Here is a 26,687-nt window from a genome sequence, read left to right as displayed (position 1 = left end):
GTGCCACCACACCTCATCAATCCCACCCCTAATATATGCTGATTATTATGTGAGCTTCTACATACAAGAGAATATACATATACAGTACATAAAAATAGGTTGAAAGGGAATACGGGGAATAAATGTGGTTTGTTATACCTTTAGATCGTTTGAGTAAATAATAATTTATTCGATATACCCAAAAATAAGTTGCAAAGTAAATTTCAGTACAAGTGATGGTTTTCGGTTAGCCTACTGTACAAATTCATTATTTTCCATCATAACAGTATCTATTTGTTATGTTATGATAAGCGATATTGTATGTATGTAAACATCATTTTGAGGGATGGGTAATTTTAAATAATTAGTGCTCTTGAAACAAACAGTTAAACGCTTCCCTATCAGTTGATATTGCTTCATATATTATGTTTACTTTATAATCAATAGTAATTATAAAGATAAGAAAACTATAAGTTATTGGAACTTATGGAGTATAAATATACGAGGTGAAACAACTGTATCGAATTAACTAATATTGAAAGACATCATTTTAAAAAAGATACTATACAGAAACGACCAACCAGTCCGACAAATTACCACTGTGAGATTCATAATCTTTTTGTAAAATCAATTATGCATGTATCTACTGTACCCGAAACTGACAAATCGAACGTGACTTTACTCGGCCATACAAAAATTTATTTGTAGAACCCTTAAACTACTGGGCTGGGATAAGAGTCCGTATTTATCACAACGAGGAGAAAGTAGGTTGTATGCTATTGAATTGATTTTTGGTGACTAACTACTTAGCCTTTTTGTATGATTTTGTGCCGGTGGATCCGTATGCGTTCCCTGATTTTTATATTTGTTCCTCGGGAGAAGAAGGTACAGGCTGAATAGGTATGTTTTGAGCCCCAAAACAGAAGCCTTCCACCGAAAATGAGGCCAATATATTATATCTTACATATCGCCCCGTTTTCGAATAACAGAGTCCTCAAGAAAAAGCCGCCTAAATGATAACAGCCTCGATGCGCTCCTGTTTAGGCTTCAATATTAAAAAAAATAATGTGCTCTAATTCCGAGAAATACCAATTGCTTCCCCGAAATCCCTACCCTATTTAGCACGATGCTCAATCATCAAGGCATTTTTTATTCTGGCAAGAATAACCCGTAGCAAGAAGTAACACGATTCTACAGTATATTTCAGCGCTTTTATATGTTACGTTGCGCGGCCACTGGATGGTAAGTCAATCGTGGTGTATCAATATAAATTTATTCCATATCGAAGATGAGAAGTCAATTTAACGAGTAGAGATATTTAAATAGGGGTTGGACAAAACCAAGGTATTTCCTGCGTTTTATTATTTAAAAGATATTTCATTTGCAAATCTAAACTTCGTAAAGGAAACCCTTAATTTTCTCAATTTTTATGCTTCGTGAAAATGTCATTAACTGTGAAAAAGTTATTGCTGCTAAAAAATGTAAACTGACTCTGCGTCTAAATAAGTGAAAAATCATCTCTGACTCATTTTTAAGTGAAATTGTATTGTGTGTACTGTGTATAGTGTATGACAACTGTCGTTTTTATCAATAATATTAAAAACGATGAGAAGTTTGTCAACTTTTAAAAACTGAAAGAAATCATATATATATATATATATATATAACTCTATTACGGTAGTTAAACGGACCTGCCATAATTGCAGTACTTAAGCGGACGTCGTTCCTGTGTCCGTATCATTGTTTTCAAATACGTACTTGGAGAGCGCGAGAGCCGTTGACAACTACGGAGAAAAAGAGTCAACACAATCCTCTCGATAACAGATATAAAATTTTTGTCCGCTTAATTCGTCCACTTAATTCAGACCACCAAATGTTTTAGCCTATTTCGGCACTAAGCCGGACCCCTCTTATATGTCGCCCTGGATGTCTACATAAATGATGCTGCTTTTATTTTATTACGCATTTTAAATCGTATGACCTCGCTTTAATTTCCGATGGATGCGAACCATTTAGCATTATTTATCACAGAAAATAGCATTTTTTTTCAATGTTCAGTATTTTGTGCAAGGGAGAGGCACTGTGTTTGGTGTAGGAAATAATCTTCCATGTAAAAAAATACTCAAAATGCAACGTGAAGGTAGACAAATCGAAACAAATTGATTCAAACGTAATATATATTTGAAACTGAGAAATACACAGAGCATATCACAAATGTTCGCATATTCCAACCCTATGGTGTAACATATAGATTAAACAGATGCTATGTTGTGAGTGTCACAAACTTCATCTCAAATGTCCACCTATCCGGCCTTTTAAGTTATACAAATAATTGTAAATGGGAATTCTGGTATGTCATTAATGAAGACAAAAATCACACAAATTCGATTTCAAATGTTCATCTATTCGGTCACTCAAATGTGGAACGTAATTGAAAAATGAACACCAGCCCTATTGAGAAACATTACACGAAATATATCTCAAATGTCCACCTATCCGGCATTTAAGTGTGGCATATAACAATTAAAATAAAAATTCTGAAATCATATTGAGAAATATTACACAAAGTATATCTCAAATGTCCACCTATCCGGCCACCTAAGTGTGGCATACAAGAATTGAAATGAAAACTCCTAAATCATATTGAGAAATATTACACAAAGTATATCTCAAATGTCCACCTATCCGGCCACCTAAGTGTGGCATACAAGAATTGAAATGAAAATTTTGAAATCCTATCGAGAAATATCACACAAAGTATATCTCAAATGTCCACCTATCCGGCCACCTAAGTGTGGCATAAAGCATTAAAATGAAAATTCTGAAATAATATTGAGAAACATTACACAAAGTATATCTCAAATGTCCACCTGTGTGGCATAAAGCATTAAAATGAAAATTCTAAAATCATATTGAGAAATATTACACAAAATATATTTCAAATGTCCACCTATCCGGCCACCTAAATGTGGCGTACAAGAATTAAAATGAAAATTTTGAAATCATATTGAGAAATATCACACAAAGTATATCTCAAATGTCCACCTATCCGGCCACCTAAGTGTGGCATAAAGCATTAAAATGAAAACTCTGAAATCATATTGAGAAATATTACACAAAGTATATCTTAAATGTCCACCTATCCGGCCACCTAAGTGTGGCATACAAGAATTGAAATGAAAATTCTTAAATCATATTGAGAAACATTACACAAAGTATATCTCAAATGTCCACCTATCCGACCATTAGGTGGCATACAAGAATTGAAATGAAAATTCTGAAATCATATTGAGAAACATTACACAAAGTATATCTCAAATGTTCACCTATCCGGCCACCTAAGTGTGGCATAAAACAATCACAATGAAAATTATGAAATCATATTGAGAAACATTACACAAAGTATATCTCAAATGTCTACCTATCCGGCCACCTAAGTGTGGCATAAAACGATCACAATGAAAATTCTGAAATGATATTGAAGAACATTACACAAAATATATATCTCAAATGTCAACTTATTCGACCGCTTTAGTGTGTGAAATATAACTAAAATACGAAATTTCGTATACTAATTATATTTTGATGTTGTGGAAAATTGCTCAAAATTTATCTCAAATGTTCACCTATCCGATAACTTGAGAGTGACAAATATTATAAAACAAAATTTTGAAACCATATTGAGGAACAATACAAAAAATATATCCAAATCGTCATTTACTCAGCTACGTAAGTGTGTCATGTAAATGCAAAATGATGTTTTGGAATGACAATAATATTAGGAAGCATTCAAAAAAAATTTCAACCATCCGACCATTTCAGAAGGTATGTAATTAAAACACGAAATTCTCTAAAAAAAATATCGAGAACCATTACACACAACATATCATAGTCATAGTCAAATATCTCAAATGTTCAATTAAGTGGCGTTTTCAGTGGGGCCTATAAATGAGAAATGAAATTTTGCCATGTCAACTAAAATGAGAAACATTACACCAATTATAACTCAAATGTCTACCTATCAAGGCGCGCCTAAGTATAGCAGTGATTATACAGTCAACTATACAAGCGATCAACATGAAATTATTCAACCCCGATATCAATTTAGAATCTTTGCAGAATTTATTTAAAATTTTTGCACCAACTCGGAATACAAAAACATGATTGTTATTTTGAATTTATAATTAAATAGTAAAAATGTATGCCAAGTATGTATACGAATGTGGATATGCCCACTAGATTAAGTTGTTGAGGAGAGACAAAATTATGTGCTCACTGCCGGTTCATCTTTATGAATTATACAGAGATGTCTTGAAGCTTTACAATAAACTTCTCGCAAGATATACAAAGCCGTGCAATTATTTTTCTTTTCGTCGTTTCTTTTCTGGTTCACGTTTATTTAGAAGCTTTTTTTGGAATTGATTTACAGCCCTTTTCTTTTCCGTATATATGATTTTCTTTTAAGTCACTTACATTGCTTATTGAAAGTGATTCTGAAGATGGTGCGGTATAGTCTGTTGACTAATCTGAAACTTTGGTCAAAAATACATGCATAAGTCACAAAACATCATCACAGTGTTCTAGTCCAATTCAGAATTACGGTACTCTTGATTGACCGAACAAACGAAGTGTTTGAAATGGGGAATTGCATTATTACTCAAATAAAACAGTGGGGGCTCCCGAAGTATGCGAACCAAGATGGCGGACATCGGAATGTAATATGTGTACTAGGTTAGGGTTAGGCCATAATTTTAGGTATAAATACTACGGGAGGCTCTTGGCTAGTCTTCGAATGGATAATAGGACTAAAATAAGGAAAACTGGAAAAAAATTATCGCCTAACCCTAACCTGTTACCCATGTTACGTTCCGATGTCCGCCATCTTGGTTCGCATACTTCGGGAGCACCAAACAGTGTTTTTAAACGGTGCACTACAATTATTCGTAGATAGCTGCGCTATTTGTGATGGGCTACAATTGATATTATGATTTGGTTTATTACCATTCATTGGTATCAATTTGAGATACCGTGTTTAATTAAAAACAAGCATAGCAAACTAATTTAATCACCTCCTGGCACAGCGTTCTCCGAATCACTACCCGCATTTCCGTCTGCCAAGTTCTGAAACGTAGGCCATCTCGTTGGAGAGTCACTTACATGTGAACAAAAAATACAGCCCAGTAAATAACTAGATGAGGATGGTAAAATAACACAGGGATATGTGCCAAATCACAAAACAAAATTGCTAGCAATGCAATTCTTTAAAACTGTTTTCCGAAGATAAAATATTCTAATCTAATATGAAGCGGTGTATTAGATATTTTTATTTATACAAAGCTATACAAACTTATATAAAGTGGCGTCAACCACTCGCTTCTCGTATCTCCTTCTGTTTCGAGAAAAATTTGAATTCATTGAATTTTCACAATCTTCGTTTGTATTGTCATCTGGATTTAGAAATCCTTCTGAATTACACACTTTTACAAACGCAAACCCAGTCGTAGCAATATTTTGATGGTCAGATCAGAACTACGACCAGTAAAAGCATAACAGTATCAGTAGTCTTTTGATAATCAGGAATAAGTGAACAATCTCAAAAACAAAAATATATGCTAATGATTTGGTTTCTGCAAGACTAACTACTTATCCTTCTTCTATGCTTTTGTGTCGGCGGATCCGTATGCATATAGTGCAAGGATGCTGTAGAAAGAGTAAAGATAACTATCCTACAGTCCTAAGTGATTCAAGAGTCTTGCTGCACACTAACACAATTATATTTCTGTAACGTTTCGTCTGACCAAGATCAGACTCCTTCAGACATACATAGTAAATATAATTGTGTTAGTGTGCAGCAAGACTCTTGAAACACTTAGGAATATAATATAGTAGCCCTAATATTTAAAATCGTTATGACTAATCACCTTATCCGATGAGTGATGATTTCCAGCAGCATTCTTCGGTGACGTTGAAAACCTTGTTTCAAGTTATTATGACTCGACTTCAACTCACTGGGTAATTGATAACACCTGACACAAAAGACTTGGATCGCTTCTCCAAACACAACTGTTCTATTTTATCTAAATTTCTGCAATCCCGCACTCATGAAGATCCCGATCCCCTCACGGCGTCCAGGTTACTTGCGAACAAAACGGCAAACGTGGTAGGTAAAGTTCTCGGCAAACCCGACAGTTTTACTATTGCGACACAAAGCCTCTTTAGTACGGAGTTGTGAATTGAGGTCCTTTTCAGTTTATTGAGCTTATATTGCAAAAAACAGAACGAACGATCTTCATGTTCTGCCTGGTTATTGTATCAAAATTATCAATCCTACTCTCCAAAAATCGTAAAGACATATACCGAAAAATTAAAAGATTTTCGCGTAAACAAAATGTCCGCTTAGTGTACGAAAATTATACCCGTTGATTATAAACCAGCAGAACTACTGTCCCCTTAAAGTTGGCAAAAATATGCAGATATTTTAAAAATATTGAAAGAACATATTGTTTTTGATACTGTTTTATCAGAGAGAAAGAGATTTCAGCAAAAAATAGCAAAACGTTTTAATTATGGAACGTGGAATAATTAAGCGGACGGGAAAATGTCTACCCAATTTTTCCGTCTACATAACTGTCGCTTTTTTAGCACGGTATGTCTACTTAACTACCGTATTAGATATATATATATATATCATTTTAACCACCTGTCCATTAGGTTCAAAATGGTATGTTTATATGAAATTGTATTGTCCGCATCCCTATCTAAGATAAATATGACGAATTCCTTCATATGTCAATTCTGTATCTTAGCGTATAAGCCAACTTTGAACAACAATTTTTGTACGTACTTTTGCAGCTTTCATGAACCACGTTGCGTTTTGCAGAGAGCCGCGAGCTGTCTCACATGAGTCACAAATAATTCGAATTTCTGAATTGTCGAGGTTGGCATCTTAGAAATGGTGGAATTTGTAAACAAATGAAGGACGCAGGGAACATTCAGGAATTAGCGCTTCTAACATCACCTATCTGCCCGTGTGGTCATTAAATAATGACATTCGTGTTATCTTTAGCTTCAGGCAACAGAGACTTTATGGTCGAGTCGTTTGATCGACCTGGTACCGCCGCACCGCGGCACCGGTACGGTACCGTACTGCAGTACCGGTACCGGTACTGTAGTAAATATTTAACATAGGCTATGCTCCATTTCAACGTCTTGTTTATTCAGTTATTTGGAATGGGTTCTTAATACAGTATTACTGTATTATAATCTACTACCAAGTTTTTTTTTATATCAGACAGAGTCAAGTATTTCAGAATACTGGAATACATGAGCAAATATAGAAATACCAGCCAGAATGTAAAAGCAAATTTGACGCTTTGCCATACTACTGTATTAACAGACTACGGCAGGACTATGTAAATGACAGAATGAATTACAGAATTATGACTGCATGATGAAAAATATTCACGAACTGACGAATGATAAATTTTTCAATTAGTATGACAATTTTTCTTATAAACAAATATATTAGTTCTATTCACAAATATACTTAGGGCAAAAATATTTTCAATAAATCTGGGCATAATTACAGAATTATGCTTATGAAAAAGTCGTTTTTTATGGATTTAAAACCAATTGCAGAAGTGAATATTCAGTTAAATTTTAAAAAAGTTGTGTCCAGTAAGAAAAAGGTTTTGAAATTTAGGAGTTCACAATGTTTTTTTTCAAAACGTGCTCAAGCAGACCAAAATATATAGATTTAACTCATATGAAGATACCGTATCACTGTATCATGTGCTAACTCGCATTCTGTATATGTATGGTTCGTAAACATTTTCCCAAATGGCATTTACATCATTAAGTTATTCTATTTTGTTCATCTCTATTCTCTGCATGGGCGAATGTGCATTAAGTGAAACACTTCATTCTGCTAATTCTGTAATTAGAAGTCTCCTGAAAGATTACAAAAATATAAATGTTGGTGAGCATTGTAGATAAAAGGCAAAATAGCTAGGAAAGTTATTTTGATTTTTTTCAGAAATGTAAGGTTCAGATTTTATTTTACTCTTTATATTTATGCAGAATGTATCGTACTATCATTGTTGTTATTAATGTAAACATTGTGTAACTTAACTTATATCAACTTGGTGATCTTTGATGTTCTTGTGCAATATTTTTCATCTGTTAATAAAAATACCAACGAGACAATTCTGAAGCCTGCAAAAGATGTCGTCACAAACACAGAACAACAATAATCTCGACAAGCTGTCGCTGGATAAAAAGCATGACATGAATGATAATTCTGGTATGGTATATTTTCTATTTATAAGTTGTTGCTATATAGAACTACAAATATTTATCAGAATAGATGATAAAAATGTGGGTCATTCAGAAACTTTTAAGGGTCATTTAAAACTTTTTGTGGGTTTCACTCTGAGCAAGGCTCTATACAAGATTCCACTACAACGTTATATGGTGTATGACTAGATCACCATTTTATTTGTTTAAATCAGCTATATAAACATAAAAAAACTTATTGCATCATTATCATGCACAAACCTTTACACAGTTCTTGGCATATTTATCATCATTTTTCATTTAGACTAGAATATTTTACGAAAATATTGCACTATGTTGGCAGTACACATCCTGCATTGCTGCCCTTGAAATCATTGGCCATCCAATTCTATTGGCGATTGGCACTTCATAATCATCCTTATACCTATGCTAAGGCTGCATACCCATGACAATACCTTGGCAATAATAATTCAAAACAATTTGATCAATAAATCTAATACTTGCAGACTTTCTACTTTGTGTAACTGATCTAATAAGTCCCTTGTGTAATTTGAATACTAGAGGTTTACCTGCTTAGAAATAATTTTTATATATTTTTTTCATATAAGCAGACTTGGCACGATTATATTATAATATGTCGCTTAATCAATACCTTAATGGGGTACGTGCAATTTGCTGGTATTGCCAGATGACAATAATGAGTTATCACCATTGTAACTTAAAAGTCTTAGAGTAAGGATTGAGGAGACATTCAGTTTGAATATAATTTAAAATTACTGAAATGTTTTCATATTAGGGTTATGAAACTGTTTTTTCAAGAAATAACACTAGATGTAGAAAAATGGTGTGAAATTTATATTGGAAAAATTTTGATGCATGAATTTAAACTTAATGAGGAAATATTAATTTAAGTATTTTGTTGTAATTTATTAAAAGTAGTTGTGAGATATGGTCGTCTTTGTAGAAGGTTACTGATATGTAGGTGATTGTCCTCAGGTTTCAAATCCTATTTCCACTCTTTCATTCTTTATTTAACCATACTGAAGTGCTGAGTGTCGGCTGTTATTCAAAATCATAGTTGTGCTATAATCACTATATAGCTGTTCTTGCTTGTTCCTAGCCTTATACAGTGCAAAGTGTGAAACACCACTAAAATGGCTTGGTAAATTGAAAGGAATAGTGGAGAAATAGGAATTCTCAATATAGCGTTCATGATTACTAAGTTCATGTATATTGAATTTGGTCTTGAATTTTTTATATGGTTTTAAATTTTAATCTTATCTATGAATATGATATATGACTTCTAATTGAGTTTTTTGATCATTTCATAACTACAGGTTCTTTTGGATCATCTCCGATTAGAAAATCTAAAAAGAAGAAAAAACTTGGTTTATTTTCATTTCGATCAAAGAAATCAAAGACAGTTACAGTCCGTAGGGATAACTGTGAGTGTTTTAATTTACTATTTATTAAAAAGGCGTTAATCACTGAATACAACTACCTATGTGGGTATACTACTTCCTGGAATAGAAAATCTTTTGCTCATGTTCAATATACTCGGTGATCCAAAACATAGGACCCAGATGATTTGGAACATAAGTTTTGTGGAACTCGTCCTAGATTACTATAATTTTTGGGTAGAATCACATACGAATAGAAGTTTGTGCTAAATAAACTAAACTGTCTTCATTTTCGTAGAAGTAATTAAGAAATTCATGGTTTCTGTTCTGTTTTTCGGGGTCAACTTGTAGCAAAACGAGTTTTTAAGAAAATGGTATATTGTTTGATCTCCCAGCCAATATTTTGTTCTATAATCTGTTTATTTAAGTAAACTTCATGAGGAAATCATAATTAGTATTCATTGTGAAAAGTTTTCCTTATTCTGATATGCGATACACAGATAACGTGTTCTCGTAGCATGGTGATAATATATTGATTTATAGAAGATGTTGTTGTATAAATGTATGTTGCTTTGCATAATTGAAGACGATCATTGACCACCTTATAAAATAATCATGATAAACGTCATTGTGACAGAAGGTGTATGAAAATGAATCTTGAGTTGAAATGTCTCCCCCCTGCACTACATATTTTTGTCAAACAAATTTTTTTCAATTATACATTTTATAACATACCAATACCATTACATCTTATTAATAGACTAGGCCAATTAGTTTAATATTTCAAATGTTTTTTAGTATAACGATTGAAAAATGGATTTGTAGTTTCAGGGATGTTATAATAGAACAGCATATCTCAACACCTTTGTAGAAATTAGATTTGAAATTTAATTCATACTTTTTGCATAATACCCATAAGGGCTATTCCAAGTGACTCCACGGAACAATTCCAGAAATTTTGCATGTTGTGAGATGCAATATATTTTTACATTGCCAGCAATATGTTTTGTATCATTGTCCAATGAGTTGATTTATGTGGGTTGAACTAAACTGTATAAAAGTTACACACAACAAATACTTAGTAAATATAAAATATAGTAAGATACAACGTGACACTACAGGAATCAACCGTATTTCTGTTCAGCAAATTTTCAATTTCCAACCATAGAACTTCATTTGATTTCATTGATTGATAATTTGAATCTGGAATTAACTTGCCCATGTTGAACATAATTGAATTTGTTGTTCACATGTATCTCGTTATTCTATGTCATTCATTAACCTTATTCCAGGATGTTATGGAATATAGCTTTATTGCTCATGGTATGTTTCTTTGTTTATTTAGTAACTGCAGACCACAGTGATTCAGCGTCAGTGTGTAGCGAGATATTAACCTCCGAAGGTTAGTATTTTATTTTCAATTATTGGATGAGCTGTTTGTTGATCAACTCCATAAAGCATGACAGAAGTGGTTCTCAAACTTTCTGCTTCGTTGGCCAGCTTTGAAAATTTCAACACTAGTGGCTCTCTGCTGTTCTATTAAAACATTTAATTTTGCTTTTTGCAGGGTTCCATCAGTTATCTTATTTATATGTAATAATGATAAAAACTCCAAAGAAATAAATGTTATTGTCAAAAAATAAACAAGGCTTTAATTAAAATGTAATCATTGTGAATGAATACTATTGATGGCTTCTGCTCGTGGCCTCCAGAGAACAGCTTTGTATCACTTTAATAAGGGGGTCGATGGCCCAGGTTGTGAAATGCATCAGCGATGTGGTGCATCATGCTAAGCGTTAGAAATACGCTCGCTACCTTGCGTGGGTTTACAGGTTTGAAGCCTATGTGGGATAATTCTGTGTGAGAGGATTGCTGGACTTCTCTGCTGTAGGGTGGTTCACATAACTGCTATTCGATCCATGCATCTGAAATAAATAACTGGCTAACTATCTCATACCCGACCCGACATGGACTGGTAACTGAACGAGAGGCTATTGGCTTTCCTCTCCTCCGGGATAAATATGTAAATCCTATCCTATCCTGCTTTATGATCATTTTTCTTTTTGCCATCATTTTCTGCTTTAGAAGACAATAGCTAAAAAGATATTTAACACATAGTATACTGATTGATGACTATTGGCAATTCTATTTCCTGTATCATTCTACACATAAGACTTGTTGCTCATCTTTGCAGGATGTGACAAACTGATATGACAGCTATTTATTCATTTATTAAAACGAAATTATGTTACTTCAAACCGATGTAATTCCACTAATAAAGTGAACTGTTCAGCAATGTGTCATACATGGTCATAGTGTTTTAAATCTAGTCAAATTAATCGTTATGCTCATTTTGTTAGTACAGATATCATACATTTAATAAGAGTCATATATATTTGATTGTCACAAAGTATTTATAAATAACAAAAATAGAGCCATATTTATGTAATGAAATTCCATATTCACGCATAAACTCAATCAATTAAACGAGTTTTTTCAGCTTGACTGGGATCTTGAGTATAATGAGGGCCATCAGCAAACAAAATGAAGCAAAATCAAAAATTTTCCAAGCCCACTAGAATTTTTCAATAGCAATCTGTTATCCTTCAATGCTCCAGTTAGTATAATTTTGGGAATTTTTTTCTTTTTAAGAGCTACCCCTAAGCCAGTTAATTAACAGCAGCATATACCACTTTGTCATTAATGATTGAATAAGTTATACCCGACCATTTTTGAACATCTGAGAATCGAAACGAATATTTTTTTTAATTGAATCTCGAATACTTAGAAGATATGTAACTGTATGCGACGTTTTTATAATAATGTGTCCTCCAGGCACATGTGTAACTGAAATCATGGAATCCATTACTCAGACATTTTGCTGAGCATTTATACACAATAAGAAGTATATTTTATTAATAACTCACTAGAAATAAAGGAGTCATATTGAGTCATAGCCAGAATTGCATTGTAAAAATATGGTTTCAATAAGAAATTGAGGAATGCAACTTGACCTTCGGTAGACAAAATAACAAGATGGCGACGATTCAAAATTCTTGTCTATGTGTGTTAGTAAGGTGCTCCTGACATTTTGCAATGCACCAACCGTCAATCTATGTATCAAGTGGCTTTTTAACTTATCTGCTCTCTTGCATTTCTTTATCATTTACAAATACTAATATTAAGATTGATAATGAAAAGCAATCGTCTTGAAATTCTTTGATAGGCTATTCAAAATGATATGGTCATTGATGTCCAAAACACATCGAATATTCGAGTCAAAATAAATTAAATTCGATATTACAATATTTTGATGCTCGGAATAAGTTAGAATAGTTTAAAGCTAGAAATAAGCTAGAATAGTTTCATTTGAAAAATTTGTCATTTTGGGGATTTGACATAAAAAATAGACTCTGACACAATTAAGCAACATTCAATCAAAACAATGTTTATCTCAACTATTCTGCATTTACCCATTTCTATTTAATTAAATAATTCAAATTTCTTTATTAAAAATGACCCAATTTTGAAAATATTTACCAGTAGATATTCCACAATTATAAATGTATACGGTATAGTAAATTTTTCGGTTTTGGGCAACATTGAACTCAAATCCATCCATATATCTGTCATTTTCTTAGTAATCCCTGCGGGACTTTTTTGAATTCCTACAGTGGGATTTGATTTATTATTCTCAACTTTCTGCTATTTTAATTGCGGTTTTAATTTGAAGCTTTTGTTATCAAAATTTCATATATCACATTTGTCTATCATCATTATTTAATAATTTTAGATGGATCTTACTCCTCAATAACAACCACAACACATTTAGAAAAACATGTTACCAAACTAGAGAGATCTCGAAATAGCGTTGCGGTAAGCATACATAGTAACAAAATGTTTTTTTTTAATATATTAAAAATTCTTAATTCTCATGGCCACTACCTCACGTAGAAAAGTTGTGAAAATTTGCTGAGTTATTATCAACTTGCCAGAAATGTAATAAATAATTTGAAAAATTTCTATATTATAAGTCATTAATATTGTTTTGAACTAATTTTTGGAATATTAATTTAATTTGTTTTTTACTGTTTTATTAATTCCTAATTTTGACAACAGAATCACTCGTCTAATTTGAATTTGGAGGAATTGGAAGAGAATATATTGACGGTAAATTGCTTTTCAAATCTTAAGTTTTAGAATAACGTATTACGATAATTGTAATATAATGTGAGAACTCACATTCAGACTTGTTTCTCTGAGCAAAGTGAAAGGCAAGTAGGCAACTACTGAAATAACCAGAGCTATTAGTATACTAAAACGATATAAATCTATGACCATGCATTATTTGGAACCAACTTTTGATTAACTCGAGACTTATTTAAATCAGTAATTTAATTATTCAGATGGAAAAGTCTGAATAAAAGCAGTGTATGAAAAATATTGATTTCTCTTTTTTTTTACTTTTAATTTACTTTTAGATGTCACTATTGTGATCACCTTGCCTCGAAAAAATATGAAAATTGATTTATTGATCAATTTAAATTACAGTTACCAGACTTTCAAGACAGTTATTATGATCATAATCTATAAGCTTAGTGGATGTATGTTCTATCCGTCTTTATAAGCGCTAGTAGTAGTTTGAGTAGTAAATCCGTATCATTGTATTAATGTTTATCATGTGTTAAGGATAGAGATTTTATATTAAATACCTTTGCTATTTTTTGATAATTTGTATACCATGGAATGCCGTAGTCAAATTAGTGAAACTCATAAAATCCTAATTTTGTTTTTTATTCAGACTGAAGAAAGAGTAGAGGATTTAAATTCACATACAACAGTTATAACTACGACTGAAAATGAGGACATAATAACAGTAGTGACGCCTTTCAATGAGGATGAACAAATCAAAAATTGTGAGTATGGACTCAATCTATTAATATGTAACGTGGATTATTGGTGAGATCATGTGTTACCAAATTATAAAATGAAGGTTTTAAGAAAAAAAGTAGAATGTAGAAATTTCGAAAACAATTTATTGAAAAATTTTTAGAAGAGATAGGTGCTTTCTGGTATCTAATCAGTGTTTTAGATATTTTCAACAATATACTTCAATAAAAAGTTGTAGCAGTTCAAAAACCAATAATATACGTTTTCCTCAGCCGTATTAATAAGAATTTTATCTCAAATTTCATGTAGTCATGAAATGATTTTTTTGCCAAATATACTGATTAATAATGTTGCCAATGCAAGATAAATATATGAAGAATTGTATATTTCAGTTCATAGCCTATAAATTTTTATTTTGCTGTATTAATGATTCACGTTCATTACAAATTTGGTTCAATATATAAAACCAATCAAGTTTTTGTTATATATCAAGGTCATTTGAGTATGTTTCTTTCTTGTATAATGTATACACTACTATCCAAATAGTATCTATACTGATGCGATTCTTTTTTCCAGTAAGTCTTGTAAAATGTTTAGCTGGTCTTAAAATATCTTAATTTAATATCATGGTCATAAATATGATAATATGTAACTATTATAGCTAGATTTCAAAAATAAGTCAACAATAAAATATTCTTTGACATTGCAAAAAAATTTATGCTGAAAATATCATCAAGTCCCTTATAGTTTGACTTAATTGCGGAATTGCAAATATGTTTTGAGTTTGAAGATTGCTAAATTTGTTGATTTTGTTTTGTCATAAAGATGGACTAGAAGCAACATTTTTCAAGATGGACCCATTTCCATAAAATGAAATCAAAGATATACAGCACATTATTAGGTTAATCTCCCTTTATCATAACAATTATATACTCTGATGTGTTGCATTTGGGTTGATGACCTCTTTATGAATTAGGTCTTATAAACATTTTAAACTGTGTGGCTGTTGAAATAAATTAACCTAGAAAAATAGTTGGTTGTTTGGCCTACTATTAACATTAGAAGTCATGCTGAATAGTTATCATTCTATGATCATGAGTTAAAAAGTAAGGAATTCAGTTCTTTTACAAAATCATATTCCATCTTGTAATTTAAATTTGGAGGATTTGAAAATTTATTAAAATTATTTTCTAATTGTCAGAATTTCATTGGATGCTGAATGAAAAATTGCCTGTATTGATTAGTTTGGCCTGAAGTTGGTCCTTTGTATTTCCTAGTATCAAACATTAATATTGTGTTATAAAAAGTGCAAATTGTCATATTTTTCACAGGCATATGACATTTGTAGTACGTACTTCTTCCTGTGTATTTTTATCTTCCCTGCAGCAGAATTTTTTATAATGTTCTGAAGTTCTTTTAATAAAATTTTATATACAGTAATTCATATTTTTTTCTCCACAATTATGCTAATGCTCGCAAGAGATGATACCTTACCTTGCAATTAAAATTATACCAGTAGTAGACATGTTAAGATAATTTACTGTACTTTACTTATTGCTACTCGAAAAAAAAATCGGAAAATCTCTATTTTTGTAGTAAATTTATTATTTCTATAGTTATTGATTACCGTATATGATTTGCATGAGAGTTCAGATTCAGAGAAAACTTTGTACATATCATGTTTTTCTGCCTATTGCAGATCAATTTATATTATTCTAATCTGGAAAAAATGAATTGTATAACTCGGATTTAGATTTCCCAACCAACATTGTTAAAAAATGGAACTGTCAATCAAAAATATTCAACAAAAACCTATCCTATTTTTTATCCTTGTTTGAGAAGATCGAATTTTTAATACTTGTCCCTTATTATGTACAGTTCATTATTTACTTTTACTCCTGCATGTTAACATAATCTAGTTAACTAAATACCAAATTTATCAAATCTTTTAGGATATTAAAGTGTGGAATATTACTGTTATCATTACATAAATATTTGTAATTGTGAATATGGGAACAAGTAAGATAGCATTCACGCTTAAATTTTTACACAGAGTTTCTACCAGGGCTGGGAGGCTATGGAGCCCCTTAAGTTTTATTGGAGCTTGAGCCAAGGTTACCATACTTAATTATAACAGTAGCTGATTCCGGAGTTGGCTAAATCTAATTTTTTTCATCTTCATTATTTTCTACAAATTTTTTCTTCATACAAATAGTAAAGTCAATCTTTTTGGCTTATAATTTTTTTTTAATTTAATTCTTCACTTTTTATTTAAATATTTAAATTTAACATTTTTATTAAAGTATCGAGTTAAATCTCTATATTCGGAAGTTTCAAGTTTAATTTGAAAATGTTCAAGTAGTGCCTTTGTGAAACTGCATCCATGCTGATGTTCTACGGTAGTGGTCATACCAAAAAGCTTCAATTGCTATGGTTCCGGATCTGGATCCCTGCTGAGTGGTAAACAAATGAAGCACTGCAAGATTCTGTAATACACAACATATTTTAAAAAAAAGTTGTAATTATTCAAGGTGTAGTCTAGGCCAGGGCTTCTCAACTATTTTTACCAAAGATCCGTAAACCAAACTTCGAAATTTTAACATCTTTAAACGTGCATTTCCTCTTAGTTACAGTTCTTTTCATATATCGTCAAGTGCAAATATGAGCAAATTATGAAATAACCGTTGAAACTATGACTGTCATTTAATAAAAGGAAACCTTCACACATTCAAAATTGTGCCAATAATCTAAAATAAAGAATGAGGTGTGGTCTGATTCGATTACTCGGAAGGCCCGGATTCGGACCGCGGTCCGCCAGTTGAGTAGCCCTGGTCTATGCTACTGCAAAACAGTTGAAAATTTGTAAAATACTTCATGGTGTTATTGAATAACCACTTTATTTCACTGATATGGATCTGTGGTATTTTATCTTAATAGCACTTGTTAATAAAACACTTCTATTATCAGCAAATGTGTTTGCTTTCCCAGTTTAAAAAACAAACTAAATATCAAAACTTCAGATCTTTCGTGATAATCATATAATCATGCTTAAACATACTTGATTTGATACAATATTTTCATAGCCCAACTATAAATTAACTTTTACTTGATGTGGTTTGCCAAAATTATAGTAGGAGATATCAGCCCTTGGTAAATATTGAAAATTTACCCCCATTGTTCAATATTTATTTGGTTTTTCAAAAATTTATTCTATTTTTGTTTAAATATTTGACATTGCAAAGTACATAAATGTGGATCTAATCAATTTGGTGGGATTTGTTCCTTAATTCACGATGTTTACCAATGACATTTGTCAAAAGGAAATAGAGATCTGGAATTTATAACAATATCACTTCCATAGTCTGTAGTCTGTTTTTTTAATATCATCTCCTTATATCAGTTTTCCTCAAAATATCATCTCCACTCAGAGAAAAAGGCGTGAATAGGCAATGCATAAAAAAATACTCGTATAGTATGATATATTTGATTTTGTCATCTGTTTTATTTCAATGAAAGCACTCTCTTAGTAAAGAAGCGTTTGATTCCTTTCATTTTGCTTCTTTTATCATTTTATGTAAATTTTGCTATCTTACCGAAGTTGATTATATCTAGCACAGGGTGGGTAAATTAGGGCCCACAGGCTGGCTCCGGCCCACTGAAGTATTTCATCCGGCCCACTTGTGTCAGCGGAAATTATGACTTTAGTTTTCATGGATATAAATTTCCGTTGAAAATATCGTCATAATCATGACCCTGATTGTTACATTGTGGTTCTTATTATTAAATACTGGTAAACGTCAGCCAAGCTGAAGGACCAGCTGTTGTAAATAAACTATTTTTATTCAATTTTTTAAAATCGAGTTTTAAACCTCCGGCCCAGTATCCAAGTCTATTATCTGTACCTTGCCCACCTGATCTAGCATATAGCCTTAGGCTATCTAAATACTGGGATACTTCGAATTTATTGAATTTTTTTGTTTTTGATTATATTAATAAATTGATACATTTTTGGTAAAATTATGAAATACATACATTTGAGTGTGTGAAATTTTAGTTCGGAGAGGTTTTAACTTGAGCATTGGTTGAAAACTAGACCCTATCCAAGTTTTTCAAAAGTGTTTGGAATCACCTTAAATTGATGCATTTGCTGATGAATATTGAATATTCACTAAATTTGAGTTTTTGGAATTCTAGTTTTTAAAGATTCTTAAGCATTGCTTTAAAATGAAAATTTTTCAAATTTTATAGAATGAAATATTTTACAGAGAAAGCATGATGGGTTTACATTGCGCCTTTAGAAACATTCCTAATCCTAACCAAGAAATTTTTTTCAAGATTTGTTTGAGCATATTTAATTTTATTCTCAATAATTTATTTTATCCTATGCCCATTCCTAGCAACATTGTGATCCTAATGATATTCCATTTTTTATGTATGTTCAAGGCGGTATCTGCTGTGATATGCAGTAACTCCTTTCGCAAACACGGAAGTCTATTTTTCTCGGTCGACAAAATAGCATTGAACCTCGGAAATTTGATTTATTCATGAATCACCATTGCCGAAATTTTTATTAAGCTCATTTTAACAACGATAGAAATTTTTAGTTAGCGTATATTTCGCATTGTACTGCCTGATGAATAATAAAACAAATATAAGATAGCAAAATCAGCATATTCAAATGCCTTATCTGAAAAATTTTTCATAAACTTCTGCTCTCTTGAACTCCCTATCACCAAGAATAATTTTTATATTACTCATGGTGTTTATTGTTTGCTTATAACTCTTCGATCATTACTTCTTTTCAATTGTAGTACACGTCGATTCTCTTGAGTTAACTTAAATATAAAGTAAAAGGCTTGGTACTCCCGTAGAATGTGAACAAAGATGGCAGATACCGGAACGTAGTATGTGTACCAGGTTAGTGTTAGGCCATAATTTCAGTACAAATACTACGACAGTCAATTGGCTAGTCCCCGAACTCGTAAAGGAACTAAAATAAGGAAAATTGGAATAAAATTATGGCCTTACCCTAACCTGGTACACATACTACATTCCGGTGTCCGCCAGCTTGGTTTACTTACTACGGGATTGCCAAAGGTTTTATGCATATGTTTGGGGGTTATTGTCTTCATTTATATTTTCAAAATTACCATTAATTTTGAAAACTCACTTTACAAAATAATCCAATGCCATGCCTCCGCGGTATTTCAAATCACTTGTTGAAATTTACAATTTAATTAAATTTATATGAATCTGAATTAAATTCAACTAACAGAAAAACGAGAATATCGGTCAGAGACCGAAGACTTATCGATCGAAAGTTAGGGGATCCCCCAAAACAGCGCTCTTACTCCATAGTGACACCTTGTGTCCCATCACTAATTAATTGATAACTCGCTAATTATATGACATAATACGCCCAAAATCAATAGGCTTCTGGTACGAGATATGATGAATGCACATGCAAAATCTGCAGCAGATCCAATCTCGCTTTTGTGAGATATCGCATGCATCTAACAGACAGACAAACAGACAAATACCTATCAACATACTTACCTATTAAAATCGATAAGTAAAAATTCAGGTTTATGGTCCAGGAGCTCCCTAATAGACTGCAATGTGATTACTCGAATTGTAAGAGTTAGTACACATTCACATTCTAGTGAATTACAGGCTATTAGTTTTACGACCTAATCAACTCATTTTCACTACAGCCCGTCTCATATTGTACATTGTGGCCTGTGGGGATCATCTTTACATCGTGGGGATTACCATGTTTTCCCGAAAATAAGACAGGGTCCTATTTCAATTTTCTTTCGAAAAATAACACTCAGGGCTTATTTTTGGGTAATGTCTTTTATTTTCATTTATCAAAAACAAAATTACAAAGAGTTTCGCATAGCCTAAAAAATCTGAATCGTGGCGTAATCTTCACTAATCGTGCTGGTGTTTAACTGTTTAATGCATGTTCTAAAATTAGTCATAATCCTAAAAAACGTGGAAAAATCGATGTTTATATAGAGTGTCATAACTTCGCTCTGAACTGGTTTGTGTGGAAGTTTGAGAGAGTTTAATAACACTATGTGACTTGAAACTTTTGCAAAGCTTGTTGCAAATGAATCATTGTTGCTAAATTATAGTTATTGTTGGGGTCCATTTTGTTTGGTATTGTTGTTTTTAAGAAAAAATGTTTCTGCCACAAATGGAGTAATCGATTTCAAATTTATTATTTCAAGATGAAAGAAGTTTCCAGAATGTTATTACTTTTTTTTTTATTTTAACTTTACATGAATCTATATCAGACTAAATAGGGCGCAGTATTGTACTAAAAATTTTGTCGTTTTTTTTTCAATATTCGCGTGCACTTTTTTTATTACTTTTTTTTTCAACCGCCTCTGTGTTGTTTGTCCGTCAATCTTCTCAGCAAACTCTGTGCTTTTGGGCTTTACCGTATCTGTACTGATGCAAGAGCATTGCCCTTTTATTTTTTTTAATGTATATCATTGTGTGAAAAAAGGATTGTGTGGGCTATTTCTAGCATTACCCTATATTTACATTTCTTTTCTACCATTTTTGAAAAAATAAAAATAGTGTCAAACACTCAGATTAACCTATATCCAAACGACATAAACAATCTTCTCAGTTCTTCTTAAATGTTGATTCAACAACAACAGTTGACATTTACCACACAAAATCAGTCTTAAATTAATTGAAATAACAATAAGTGTGTTGCCGCTATAGAACAGGATGTAATTCTCATTATGCTCACATTTATAAGAGGAAGTTAGGCATCGTGTTGTAAGTTAGTGCGTGGGTGTTGGTTTACCGATAGAAATTTGTTATTGTGTATACCTATTTTGCATGAGGAAATTTGTCTGGCAATAATGGGTCACAAAGAACTGATAGAAAGTCAGGTATTTATTCTTAGTGAAGCACATGATCAATTTGTCACTAACAGTAAAGAGCATTGTTGAGTATCTAAAATTCTAATTGGTTTTAGAGTGATTATTTTTTTCGTCTTCAGTATTCCACTTTAAAAGTGTTGTTCATTTTTCAAGTGATGCTTCATTTGAAAAAAATGGAAGCTATGATTTTAGGCATAATCTATAATTTTGTATTGCTTTGCAACTGAAATGAAATGCAGCATAAGAATTAGAAATTTTCTGCACATTTCGATGATGTCATTCATTATTTATCGAAATAATTTAGGTGGGAGTATCCACACTGTAAATATTTTTGTAAAGTATATTCCTCAATGTGTATTAGTATAATATTCATGTGGCTTCTTGTTTTCAGTAATTATAGGAGTAAACAAGCTGTCATTTTAACTGGGTACCAATTTTTTTTTCCACTATCCCGCTGCTACTAAACTGGAATAAATTTTTACATTTCGAAAGGGGGAAGGTTCCAACCCGTAAAACCACCCCCCTGGGTACACCCTGGTCATCACGTGTAACATTCGGGTCCAAATTCAATGCCACCATTTTTTTTTTTTGAGAAATTTGAATACGACATCAGTGACATATATCACGTTATCTTCCTTCATTGTTTTTATCTTGAGTTTGGATGGCCAACTCTTTTGGCATCTGATTGACATTGAGTTTTAAATGTATTTTTGACACATAGGAAAATGAAACATGTCGTACACTACACATATTTAACAAGTATTCATTTCAATGGTTGGATTCAATATTATTGCGATAACTTTCATTGGCTTGTGTTTTTGACATGCATGGTGGAAACAAGTGGCAATTATGGCATAAATATGTCTACGGATTGACTGATCTCTTAGGTTTCAATTTGTTCCAAACAATTGAACGTCCTTACCGCATTGAGGAGTTAACATGAAATTAATTTGGTAATATAGAATAAGGTATGGGTATTCCTATTAAATAAAAACTATTTTCGAATAAAATTTAAGAGACAACATAGTTACCAATCTGTAAGGGTGGAAATTTTATACAAAGCTTATTTTTTCACTTCGAATGAGACCCTCTGCAAGCATCACATATGTCCAACAATATGTAAGGTTTTTGGAAAGATTGTTCGGCATTTACTCCCCAATTTAATACACCCTGGGTGATGCGGCTCTGTTAATAATTAGAAACAATTGAACACTGTCTTCAAACAATTAGACTTATAAGATAAGAAATAAAGGGTCTTGTATAATCATCTAGTACAATAGCAGAAAGCTATGTATAAGTGGCCACTTTAACTCGGAACAATGCTATTTTGGTTAGAATGCCAAATTTGCTATACCCTATTTTAGGTTGGATTTGTCACTAGACTCCCAAGAGCATAAACATGTGATTCAAATGTGAATTTGATATTATATGTAAATAGAAATCCATTAACAACCTATATTTTGTGTAGAATTGCTGGACTATTGCCATTCAGTTGAATGGAAAGACATTTGTCAATGTCATTTTATGTGATATTTAACATTTCATCAATATTATGTTTCGTGCTTTTCAATGCCTACAATTATAACAGTATCTCTTTCTCTTAATAACCCAGTCTGTAGGAAACAAAGTATCAACCCAACAACAAATATTCCTTTATTCAATTCATTTCTAATTTCTTAATAATTTATTTTAATGTAAACTTATAAAGTACAGGAGAAAGAACGAATAAATTTCTTTATTACTTGTACGGAACACCTAATTTCATGTTTGTGTATGATTGTATCCAAAAGTTAAATGGGATGGGAGCTTTTTCACACAAGTTTTGTTATTTAGAATATGTCCCAAATGACCTGTTTTTTATTGGGGGGTGGGGGGGGGGGGGTGTTGTATCTATTTCATTCTATAGTGTAATTTCCTAATTTGTAATTTTAAGGAAAAATAAAAAAATATGTTGTTTTACGCAAACTAAAATTAAAATGTACAGTTGCCTTATTTTGTATGAGTATAGCATTCTGTGTTTTAAATATACAGTCGGTGTATTGTCACCCCTTATAAGCACTATCACCATAAACAATAATAGACAATCATAATGAAATAGAATAGGAAATGGTTACAAATCATGCGGGAATGCACAATGCGTCATTTGATGGATGTAGAAGTGTAAAAAAGTTCACTTTATTCTTATCTTTTGTTTGGTGTCATCATCATGTCATTATTTTCCTTTTATTTTTTGTAGCTCATTTGAGTCAGAAGCATATTGTCGATGACACAGTGGACCATATAACAGACACACAAATCCAACAGGGAAGAGAAGGACCTGAAATCAACCATAACACAGAAGTAAAGGTTACTACCTAGTTTTGTATACAAAAAATTGTTGTTGGATTAGATAGATTAGTATTTGCAGTATTTCTTCAGTTTTCCGAGGCACCCTAGGGTTCTGCCAGTACAGTCCAGGTTTTTTTTTATGTTTCCATAAAGCAAGGTTATGAGCAACTACTACGTTACCAGGATATATTCGCAAGTAACACTTGAACTTCTGTCGCTCGTGTATAATTGTACCCAAAAGTTTCAGAAAATCCAGAAAGCTTTGCACAGAAGTTACAATCTCTCTAGAATATGTTCCAATTACTTCCAAATGACTTGATTTCTGTAAATTTTGGTCAACTTGCATTGTTGCTCTCCTGTACATCAACATTCCTTGTAACAAATATGTTCACATCTAAATATTATACAGTACTGGTATAGAATCTCTAGTTTTTATAAAATAATGAAACATGAATATTACCTCGAATCACCCCAAAATACATCATTACTACAAAAAATGCTATCAACATTGCTGTTATGGTAATAGTAATTTAAACTCTTTCAACTTCTACCAAATTGCAAGAAAACATTCTTTCTGTTGCACTGATCGAATTTAGCATTAATTTATTTGTTAGATTTACATATTAAAAATCATACCAGCCAAGGGCATAATCCCTTGATATCGAAGGTTGTGAGTCATTTTGTCATCTTCATTATCAAATTTCTTCCATACTTCTTATATTTAGACTAAACACAATACATCAACGCCAACAGTACTAGACAACGATCTACCTCATAGCAGTAAACATACTTCTGCTGAAGAAGAAAGTCCTGAACGACCAAACAGTATTTACCTTGACGCTAACAGACACAGTGGAATAGAAGGATCGTCATTCAGAAAAAGTTTAGCGAGGAGAAAACAAAAAATTTTCGCTGAGAATCGCAGCAGTTCAACTGACTGCTCTAGCTACCCGGTCTCACCTGTGAAAAGCAAAACAAAAGTAAGTGCATTTTTTTCTTTTCGTATTTTTCAGCAGAATATTAATTTCCGCTACTGCAAAAAAAAATTTTCCATAAAACTTGAATGCAAATCTCAATTTCCCATTTAGAAAATTTGATTTCAGTAAAAAAATATTTTTACCAAGTTATGTGGATTGGTCCGGTCTATAATGTCTTCGTACCAAGCAGTGCCTGCTTGTGTGCCCTTGTCTAGATCAAAAGTTGTATAAATATCTCAATTTCATTGTCAAAAGAATAAATTTCTTAGCTTTCAGTTAAAAATTTTGACGTAATTTTTGATTTCATTTATTTATACGCTCTTACAAAACAAACAACTGTTATCTTGGTCCGGAATTGTCATGCAATTGGTACAAAACAAGAAACAAATATTTTTGAAGTGACTGATTGTTAAATTTGCATATTGTGAGTTATTTTAGTACAATTTTCAGATTCAATTTACCGCAATTTGTAGTATATCCTGTCTATTATAAAAAATTACAAATATTTTAGCCTAAATTACAATTGTCAGAACGTAGATCAAATAAAAAGATGAAATTTTTATAAATGAGTAATTTTACTTCATTTTTATATAATCAGGAACTATTTTTTCCCTACATTTTCACAAGTAAAGTGTCGTCAATCTTGACATTTTCTTAAAATGTCATCTGTCATCCGGAAAGTTTTTTTAAATCATCCTTAACACAATTTCGTCGCAAACCCAAGGAGTGTCTGCTTGTGTAGACCCTCGTTTAGAGCAAAAGTTGTATAAATATCCCGATTTCATTGTCAGATGAATAATTTTCACAGCTTATCAAAAGTTTGATCCTAAATTTCACTTAAAAATTTTGACATAATATTTTATTTTCGAGCAAACAGGTAAAATTTTGGATATAAAACAGAAATTTGATTCAAAATATGTATTTTTGATAATTTTTCAGATCAATTTGGATATTTCTACAAAAATGAAATATTTTATTTTAAAAGCAGAAAGTTTTGTTATTCAGTTTTCACATTGTAGCGTAATTCTAGAACAATCTTTCAAATTCAATCTACACCAAATTTTTTGAGCATCCTGCTTTTGATACAAAAATACTAATATTTTAGCCAAAATTACAATTGCCCTGCTGTAGATAGATTATTAAAATAGACCCCAAATAAAAAATAACAAGGTTATTAAGTTTCCACATTTGTAGCATTATTTTATACCATTTTTTTAACTTTGTTTTATATCAAAATTTTTGTGCATCCTGTCTATGATACAAAATTACAAATATTCAGACAAAATAGACAAATATTTTATGATTATCAGAAAGTAGATCAAATAAGAAGAAGAAAATTTTTTCAAATGGTAATTGTTTTCTGCAATCTAAACTGATCATGAACTTTTTTTTTACATTTTCACAAGTACAGTTTCGTCAATCTTGACATTCTCTCAAAATGTCATCTGTCATTCGGAAGAATTTTTTTAAATTAACTTTTACAGGATTTCATCACGAATAACTTTCTCGCCTAATAAATAAAATCAACATGGTATTTGGTATTTATATTATTTTCACGCTGTCGTTTGATTTTATTGATTTCTCTAATCCCATAGGTATTTAAGAGGCTTTTTACGTCACCACACTCTTTTCTTAGCCTTGCAAGATAAGATTCTGCGTTCAAAATCTACGGTACATATCATTGATTGACACAGTATCTATCTAATCTTAGTGTTGGTGTTACAGGATTATGGTAGCATTGAGACATTAGCGTAGTATTAGGCAGTACTGGAATGTCTTTTAGCGGGTACAGTTGTCTATCCATAGATTGACCATAAAAAACAGAACCCATAGATTTCTTAATGATTTCTGCAAAGAGAAGAAAATGTATTCGACACTTGAACTTGAACTGTTTTTAGTAATCTAGGACGTTT

At 31.8% G+C, this 26,687-nt stretch overlaps 1 protein-coding gene and 1 long non-coding RNA gene across 3 annotated transcripts in view; one reads left to right on the top strand and one right to left on the bottom strand.

Moving 5' to 3' along the window:
* Positions 1-3,491: 3,491 nt before the first annotated feature.
* On the bottom strand, positions 3,492-6,578 carry LOC120334283 (uncharacterized). Its single transcript, XR_013475446.1, has 3 exons — positions 5,901-6,578; positions 5,049-5,426; positions 3,492-4,511 (listed from the first exon to the last, which is right to left on the bottom strand). It is a non-coding gene; the product is annotated as an uncharacterized LOC120334283 (long non-coding RNA).
* Positions 6,579-8,044: 1,466 nt separating this feature from the next.
* LOC120344248 (multiple C2 and transmembrane domain-containing protein 1-like) overlaps positions 8,045-26,687 on the top strand; it is a 42,333-nt gene continuing 23,690 nt past the window's right edge. The window contains exons 1-8 of one of the 2 annotated variants that reach the window (XM_078113094.1): positions 8,045-8,281; positions 9,612-9,719; positions 11,020-11,076; positions 13,468-13,550; positions 13,794-13,844; positions 14,476-14,590; positions 23,706-23,809; positions 24,523-24,777. In XM_078113094.1, the coding sequence (XP_077969220.1) occupies positions 8,203-8,281; positions 9,612-9,719; positions 11,020-11,076; positions 13,468-13,550; positions 13,794-13,844; positions 14,476-14,590; positions 23,706-23,809; positions 24,523-24,777 (852 nt within the window). In that variant the 5' untranslated portion in view covers positions 8,045-8,202. Of the gene's footprint in view, positions 8,282-9,611; positions 9,720-11,019; positions 11,077-13,467; positions 13,551-13,793; positions 13,845-14,475; positions 14,591-23,705; positions 23,816-24,522; positions 24,778-26,687 lie in introns of both variants that reach the window. The other variant, XM_078113093.1, reaches the window with a different exon arrangement.

The sequence above is a fragment of the Styela clava genome, chromosome 5, assembly GCF_964204865.1.
Source record: "Styela clava chromosome 5, kaStyClav1.hap1.2, whole genome shotgun sequence".
NCBI lineage: Eukaryota > Metazoa > Chordata > Ascidiacea > Stolidobranchia > Styelidae > Styela > Styela clava.
Note: the sequence above shows the minus strand (reverse complement) of the source record. Positions and strands in the feature narration are given on the sequence as shown.